Source organism: Mesocricetus auratus, unplaced genomic scaffold (assembly GCF_017639785.1).
Source record: "Mesocricetus auratus isolate SY011 unplaced genomic scaffold, BCM_Maur_2.0 Super-Scaffold_100251, whole genome shotgun sequence".
Taxonomy (NCBI): Eukaryota; Metazoa; Chordata; class Mammalia; order Rodentia; family Cricetidae; genus Mesocricetus; species Mesocricetus auratus.
Genome location: NW_024429258.1, coordinates 4,375 through 13,533, shown reverse-complemented (window position 1 = coordinate 13,533; position 9,159 = coordinate 4,375). Strand labels below are relative to the sequence as shown.

The 9,159-nt window shown below is 38.0% G+C and overlaps 1 protein-coding gene across 1 annotated transcript; it reads right to left on the bottom strand.

The window, feature by feature from the left end:
• Positions 1–15: 15 nt before the first annotated feature.
• On the bottom strand, positions 16–8,814 carry LOC121136471 (A-kinase anchor protein 9-like; the record flags this gene model as incomplete). The annotated part of the gene is made up of 5 exons (XM_040736946.1): positions 16–126; positions 2,819–2,898; positions 5,120–5,628; positions 7,899–8,103; positions 8,703–8,814. Coding segments are annotated over 5 exons (993 nt in total), but the record flags the coding sequence as incomplete, so codon positions are not given.
• Positions 8,815–9,159: the final 345 nt, after the last annotated feature.

Genomic DNA, 9,159 nt, shown 5'->3' with positions numbered 1-9,159 from the left:
GGTTTTTACCTTCAACTTGGTATCTATATTCTTGCAAGTTTACCCTTCAAAAGAATTCTCTTTGTCTTCTATATTCATTTCACAGTTTAAAGGACAACAGTGTTCATCAAGAAAAGCTTGCATACTCTGTTAACAAAATTGAATTATTTTAAAATAAAATTTTGATTTCTTCTAAATACTATTAAAACATCATTAACCTAACTGCAAAAGGTCAAAAGAATATGAATGGAATCTTAATTCCCTCTTGTTCCACAAAGGAAATCCATCTGCAGAAGAACCATGTTTCTTTTTTATGTGAAATTATTTTTTTCAGTAAAAGACTGATAATATTTTTTATTTTATTTTTTATCTTAATTTTAAATAGCTTGTTTTACATGTCAATACCAGTTCCTTCTCCCTCCCCTCCTCCTGCACCCCCAATCCCGCCCCAGCCTCCCACCCTATTGGCAATTCCTGCCACATAGGGGATATCTAGAATCTGTCATTTCACTCAGTGTAGGGTCCAGGTACTCCTCTAAGAGTCCAGGCTGAGACAGCATCCCTCTTTGTGCTATGGACACACTATGTCTGTTTGTATTCCAGTGATAAACACTGATCCACTGCTGAGGGCCCATAGGTTGCCCAGGCCTCCTCACTGACACTCACATTGGGGGGGTCCGGATCAGTCCCATGCTGGCCTCCCAGCTGTCGGTCTGGGGTCCAAGAGGTCTCCCCTATTCAGATCAGTTGTCTCTGCTTGTTTTGCCAGCCCATTCTTTGCCAATTTGCTCATCGCTCCTCTCTCTGTGTCACTGGGTTCCTTGAGTTCAGTTCAGTGTTTAACTGTAGGTGTTTGCCTCTGCTTCCATCAGTCACTGGATGAAGGCTCCCGGGTGGTTATAGACATCAATTTCATTATCAGGAATGGGCATTCGAGGTGCTCTCTCCACTATTACTTAGCTTGCCAATTGGTGTCATCCCTTTAGATCACTAGAGGTCACACTGGTGCCTGATCTGTCTTTCTAACCTATGATTCCCTCTTCCCCCTATTCAACCCCCCCAGTCAACCTTCCTGTTCCTCCATGATCTACTCTCTCTTCCCCTCCCCCTCTTCTTCTCAGCTCCCACTGCCCCCCCCCGCTGTGTTCCCCATCTGTTCAGAGGATCTTGCCTCATTCCTCTTCTCTTGTGTACTGTGCATATCTTTTAGGTTCTTTCCTGTTTCCCAGACTATCAGTGGAAGTGCAGACTGGCAATATCCTGATCCATGTCTAAAATCCATATCTGAGTGAGTACATACCATGTTTATCTTTTTGCAACTGGGTTACCTCACTCAGGATGGTTTCTTCCACTGCTATACATTTACCTGCAAATTTCAAGATTCCATTGTTTTTTTCTGCTGAGTAATACTCCATTGTGTAAATGTATCACATTTTCTCTATCCACTCTTCAGTTGAGGGACATCTAGGCTGCTTCCAGGTTCTGGCTATTACAAATAATGCTACTATGAACATAGTGGGGCAGATGCCCTTGTTGTATGAATTTGCCTCATTTGGATATATGCCTAAGAGTGGAATTTCTGGGTCTTCTGGTAGATTGATTCCCATTTTCCTGAGGAATCTCCATACGGCTTTCCAAAGTGGCTGTACGAGTTTGCACTCCCACCAGCAGTGGAGGAGTGTTCACCTCTCTCCACATCCTGTCCAGCATAAATTGTCTTCGGTGTTTTTGATTTTAGCCATTCTGACAAGAGTAAGATGGTATCTCAGCATTGTTTTGATTTGCATTTCCCTGATGGCTAAGGATGTTGAACACTTTCTTAAGTGTCTCTTGGCCATTTTAGCCTCTTCTATTGAGAATTCTCTATTTAGATCTGTACCACACCTTTTAATTGGATCCTTTGGTGTTTTGGAGACTACAAAAATGATGTAATTTTTTTCTATTTCCTGTTAAAATTGAATATATCATGAAGTGTTGGTGTCTACACTCTACCATGACACCTACTCCTACTCTCTACTTTGAAAATATCTCATGACTATGTCTACTATCCTGGAACAAACATCACAAGGGGAGAAGTTCAAAACTGACAACTAGAGAGGCCTGCCACACCTCTCTGAAAACAAGATAATCTATAAAGGGAGAGATTATACTAGTGTCCTTTCTACAATATGCAAGCATTTTTTGGTGGTCTGTACAAATACAAAGTTAAAAATATCCAGCTCAGTGTTCTGCAGAGCAACAGATAACCCCACTATTGTTTAAAATATCATTTCATGTTCCATGTTCTGTGATTTGATAAGACATCTAAGTTAGTTTTGATTTGAATTATTTAAAAGCCAATTGTTGATTGCTACTATTTCTTGCATTTTTAAAAGTTAAACCACAATGTCAGTTAATGATTGCACATAACTTCTCAGCAGAGCCAGAAATATAGCATTTTAACCCTCGGCACTCTCAATGAGCAAACTGTTCCAGAAAGGTTAAGTATTACCCTCTGAAAAGAACAATGCTTATGCTGTCTGCTCTGGTGGAGATACAATTGATCTGTTTCTTTGTCCTTCTTATGTGCTAACAGAGATTGAATCCAAGACCTTAAACTTAACAGGCAAGCACTGATTCACCAAGTCACATCCCTCTCACTGATTTCTTTTATTCCCAAATGGCTATCAGAAAAAAGCCAAGTGTTCATTGAAAGCTTAGGACTCAGGAATGTTAAGTACAGTTCTGTACAAAAGGAATTCAGGAAAATCCACATGAGTGGATGGGTCTTCTCAGTGAATCATTAGCAATGTAAACTTTGCACTTCTTGTCCAAAACCACTTTTAAGGTAACATTTTACCTTTGACACAGAGCAGCACTCCTCAGACACTGCCTTTTGAAGTCGTCCAATGAGCACCTGTACAGGCTCTTTGTCTTCACCTAGCAGAAGGTATAGCACATGTGATCCATTCACAGTACATGTGTAAGTAATACTGTCAGAGTTAACTGTTCCAACTGCAAGCTTCCCAAAAACAAGACACATTTTAATTTTTTCCAAATTTATTTTTCATTGTGCAATGTAACTGTGTCAAAGGGTGTAAAGCAGTGACCTACACTCCAACACAAGCAATACATCCATATACCTATCCATTAAATACATCAATACAAACATCAAACAAACTACTACAAATGAGTCTTCACTTTTTATTGCACAGAGATATAGCATAGTGGTAGGGTGCATTGACCAGTATGTGCAAGCCCTGGGTTTCAGGCCTAGTGCCACAAAAATCAATCAATCAATCAATTAATTAATTAAAAGTATTGCAAAATGCAGTCCATTTTCTTCTCCTCTTTTCGGAAACAGTTAACATTACTCACTAAACTGCTTTATTACCTACTAATAGAATAATCAACTGTCAATAGAACACACTGGACAGACTATCTGAAGACCATATCAACACAAACAATGCATGCAAATACAAGCAAAATCTTACCAAATTAAAAAACCAAATGAAATGAAATGAAATTTCTTGAAATGAAAATCTGCATCCATCTTTAAGTAACTCTTGAAATCTGACTGTTTTTCAGCACAGAAATTCTTCTGCAGATTTCAAAAGTATCTCATTCTTAATGGTAAATACCTAAATATGAGAAAGTCAATATACAGTAACCCAACACCCAACATCAAACTGAATGGAGAGAAACTCAAAGCAATCCCACTGAAATCAGGTGCAAAACAAGGCTGTGCACTTTCGTCATAACCATTCAGCATAGTACTCAAAGTTCTAGCTACAACAATAAGACAACAAAAGGAGATCAAAGGGCTACAATTGGAAAAAATAGAAGTCAAAATCTCGCTATTTGCTGATGATATGATAATATAAATAAATGACCCCCATAATTCTAGCAGAGCACTCCTATAACTGATAAACACGATACAGCATTAACTAAAAAAAAATAAAACCATCAGTAGGGTGTTGGTGGTGCACGCCTTTAATCCCAGCACACAGGAGGCAGAGTCAGGCAGATTTCTGTGAGTTTGAGGTCAGCCTGGTCTACAGTGTGAGATACAGGACAGCCTCCAAAGCAATACAGAGAAACTCTGCCTCGAAAAACAAAAAACAAAGAAAAGAAAACCATCAGTAGAAATGGTATATACAGATGACAAACAGGCTGAGAAGGAAATCAGAGAAACATCACCCTTCACAGTAGTCACAAATAACAGAAAATATCCTGCAGATGACTCTAGCCAAGTAAGTGAGAGGTCTATATGAAAAGAACTCCAGGTCATTAAAATGAAATTAAAGATATGAGAAAATGGAAAGATATCCCAAGCTCATGGACTGGTAGGATCAGAATAAAAATGACAAACCACCCAAAAGTAATCTCCAGATTAAATGCAATCCCATTCAAAATCCCAGCACAATTATTCACTGACCTAGAAAGAAAAATACTCAACTTCATATGGAAAAACAAAAAACCCAGGATAGCCAACACAATCTGTACAATAAAGGATAATCTGTGGGCATCAACATCCCTGACTTCAAGCTCTACTATAGAGCTATAGTAATGAGAACAGCTTGGTACTGGCATAAAAAGTGACAGGTGGAGCAAAGAAATCGAACTGAAGAGCCCGATATTAACCCGCACATCTATGATCACCTGATTTTTGACAAAAAAGCTAAAAATATAAAATGGAAAAAAAAGCATATTCAACAAATTGGTGCTGGTATAAAAGGCAGTCAACATGTTGAAGAATGCAAATACGTCCATAACTATCACCATTCACAAAACTCAAGTCCAAATGGATCAAATACCTCAATGTAAATCCAACCACACTGAACTTCATAGAAAAGTAATTGGGAAATACTTTTGGACGCATAGACACAGAAGCATAGAAGACCACTTCCTAAGTGGAACAACAGTAGCTCAAACCCTGAGAGCAACAATTCCTAAATGGAACTTCCTGAAATGAGAAGCTTCTGTAAAGCAAAGAACACCATCAACAAGACAAAACAGCTCCCTACAGAATGGGAAAAGATCTTCACCAACCCTACATCTGACAGAGGACTGATCTCCAAAGATCTCAAAAAACTAGAAATCAAACATCACGTGAATACGTCTAGTTGCTCTTTTTATTCTTTATACATATTGCACATACCTAGTGTAGTACGTGCATATGATACCAAGATAGTTTCCATTTCACCTTCTTGGTGGGATTTAAGATCCTCCATCTTAGATTTGTTTTGTCTCATTAATTCTTCTTTCATGTGCATTATTTCTCTTCCATACATTTCATCTAGCTCCACTTGGAGGTGATCTACATTCCTACTTGTTTCTCTCTCTGTGCTCTGCTCTTTGCCAGTGTCTGTATGGTTATCTTTGTAATCTTTCTTCTGGAGTTCTTCTACTCTCCCCTTGAACTCTTTAATTCCTAAAATGCAGTGTTTCTCTTTTTCTTTACAATTGGCTAGCTCCAGTTTTAAGCTTTGGGTCTCTTGGTCCTTTTCTCTAAGCTGTTCTTTTAAGTCTCCTACTAATTTATCAGTTTCTAACTCATTCTGCAGGGCAGCAGATTTATTTCCTTCTTCTTTTATTATTTCCTGTAAATCTTCAATGATGGCTTGTTTTTCTAATTCTTGGATGTTGTTATTTTCTACTTTCTTGTTCCTTCAGAAGGAAACAAAAGAAAAGTACAATGATTTCTGGTAACTTTGTCGCTTAACTTTATTAACAAAATAGAGATGGAAGTCACATTTTTACATCTTTTTATAAGAAGTAACTGATGTGCCCACCCCTCAATAGTCCCCATGGTAAGGTTTGTGTACATAGACACTTAGGAACAAACAAGAGTTCTAGAGCAGCTCAAACCTTCTTAGGAAGAAATACAGAATTATATTTGCTGTGATTAAACTTTAATTAATATAGGGGTGAACCATCAGAAAGGACAGGAAAGAATATGATAGTAATATATTGTATGAAAAATTTTAAAATAATAAACATGTAATGAATTATTGTCTCTGTTACTTTTAGAAGTGCTGTAATCTATTCATAATCGCAGATACAGCCAAAAGTTATTTCAGAGGTCCAATGCTCTGAAATTCATGGATGTTTCAATCTCAAATATCTGTCTAAAAGGCTCTGGTGTGATATTACTAAATATTTGTTAAAGGAAGATTCCATTTTCTCAAACTATTTGATGTCTGATTGCAGAGGATAGTAAGCTCTTAATTACAAGTGTAAGAGAGGTCAGTAAGCAGGCTCAACCCCAAAAGCAGAAAAAACAAAGCAGCTTTTTGACGTTCTCAGGTCACCACCCCAACACTGCCACATTTTCTTCACACATTGGAGAAAGTATCACCAATTAAAGATTAATCATAACTAATCACTAATGAAAGACTGTTTGAAATACACTGACTGATTAACAGAGAATTCTTGCTCAAAACGATGACTGCAGTAGTTTCTAAATGTCATTCCCTGGGTTTGGTGCATTAGTTATCTTGTTAAATACACAAAATTGTGAGCTTTCACAGTGAGTCTCACTCCAAAGATATAATTAAATAATTTCTTATGATACATATTTTAAAAGTATAAACTAACTGAAGAATCTCCTGTGTTTTTTATGTGTGGGAACGTCTGAGAAGGCCTGTTGGTCTCAAAGAACCTGGGGCTTTACAGGACTGACAAAATGAGTGAGCAGCTCCAAAGGCCACATATAGCTCTTGAATAAAAGAAGAATAAGACTGCTTTCAACAATTCAGTGTCTTCCACAACTCTTGAAAAACCATGATGGGGTTCCAGTGACAAGTGCCTTTGAATACTTAAGTCCTTAAACAGCAGATTGTAACAGTCAGAATAAACCTGCATTTTCATAACTAGTTACAGGTCATGCATACTTCTGAAGTGAATTACAAAACATTCATCAAAGATAGACTAAGCTCCTACTATGTGCAAGGAATTATGAATCCTTAGAATAAATCAACTACCTAATAACCCAAGACTCCCCCTTCCTCCTACAGATTTATGCTTCTTCATCAGAATCAATACTAATTCATTTAGGGTGACCAAAAAGCCCTCATGACTATGTTCATAAGTGAGGATTCAAAGGACGTGAGGGTGTTGGACAGGTCAGGAATTGTGGAATGCACTACAGGTAGAAGAAAGTGTCGGGCAAAATACTTAAGCGGAAGCAGACTGATATATTTAAGGACTCCGAGGAGGATGCTTAGTCTGAGAACAGTGACAGTTGAGTATGTGAGAATAGTCAAGGGGGTCACAGGAACCTATTGTGCAGGACAGAATAACACTGAAGTTAGGTGATCTGTCTGAAGTTATGAGGAGTATAGTGCTGGCCCTCAGTTGACTGTATAGAGAAGAGACTCTAAGGAAGAATTAGAGTAATTAGTCCTCACGAAAGAGCAGGGACTAGTGGGTGGTGAGGAATGGTGTGGTTCCCATGACCTGTGAAAGCAGAGACAACAGGAATTTTTCATAGATGAGAAGACAGGTATGAGGAAAAGAGGAGGAGTCAAGGCAGATGGAGAGAGCTAAGAAAGGCACACTTTGAAAAGGCGCAGGTTTGCTTTAGACATTGCTGAATGTCAGCATTCCATCAAAAAGGGAAAGAAACCCAGTGGAATGATCTATCTAACACTGCTAAGGAACTGGCTATGTCAATGCCAAAGTAGTGAAGACACTGCAAACAATACACAACAAATATATACTCATTGTCTGGTTTAATCCTGCACAATAACATCTTTATGAAAATGCAACCAAAATTCCCATGGTAAATATCTTCAGGTCACATTTATTTCACACATCTAAAAGTCACAGAATGATCTCCTATTTATTCCTTCTTATGTTTCTGATCAACATATTTCAGTCTTAAAATAACCTCTTTGTATATACTGATGCATGACAGACAGCACACAGATGGATACCTTGGATGTGCTGGTGGTCCATGGATGGTCTCAATGCTTCCCTGAACCGTCAGGATCTCTGTTCCACAATGAACTTCAGTTGCTTTCAGCTGCTGCTCTAAGGTATTCACAGGGCTCTCTAACCCCTGAAACTGCTTTTCATGTTTTTTACTGTCTTCACTCTCTGGCAGAGAAGACAGCTCACTCTCATGACTGATGTCTGTGTCTGTGTCATAGGAACAGAAGGAAAGGCACACTTTGGTCCAAGTTTCTTTATGACAATGCAGAAATACTTGTGTGTATTAAAAATATTTGTGATTCTTTAAAAACATGCTTTTAGTGGTAACTTTTTCTTCTCATAATAAAAACCCAGTGTGATTCAAGATCACTTTTTCTATCCTCCTGTTTGTAGAATCACTAAGAAGTTTACACCATTAAGTTTCAAAAAATTTAGAAACATAGTGTGTGAGAAATAAGGACAAAAGAGATGAGGAGTCTGGACTTTCACATTCAAGATGAGAAAACTGAACAAGAAGATGATTATGAGAGGTCATCAAATTACCACAGAGTTTTTTGTTTGTTTGTTTGGTTGGTTGGTTTTTGGTTTTTCACGACAGGGTTTCTCTGTATTGCTTTAGAGGTTGTCCTGGAACTCGCTCTGTAGACCAGGCTGGCCTCAAACTCACAGAGATCAGTCTGCCTCTGCCTCCCGAGTGCTGGGTTAAAGGCATGCAAAATCACTGCCCAACCACAGGTTTTAAGGAAAGCACATTTGTAAACATTGGCTATAAAAGTACAGTAACATGGTCTACACTTAAAATTTACCAGTGCTCTCTAAACCAGCCTGAGAGCGAACCGACAAAATCCCTGATTCCTCTTCTGCCACATTTTCCTCTGCAAACTCAAGTTTCACACCATCTGTTTGCTGTCCATGAATCTATTGAAAACAGAAGAACGATGACATAAATGTACAATCTGGGACATTGAAATCTATATTAAAAGTATTAAAGAACTACACATTATGTGTGTTTTTTAAAAAATCACCTACACTTGTGTTGAAAAGGGAAAATAAAGCTAGTTAAGTAAAGTACATCTAAATTACAAGAGGAAAGTATCTTGACTTGCTGGACAAGACCAATATAGGATGCTATGAAAACGAGTCAGTAGCAGGATAAAAATTAAGTTTTAAGAGGCTATTTTTAAAAAATATGTATTTATTTTTTTATTTTGTGTGCATTGCTGTGAAGATGTCAGATCCCCTGGAAATGGAATTACAGACAGC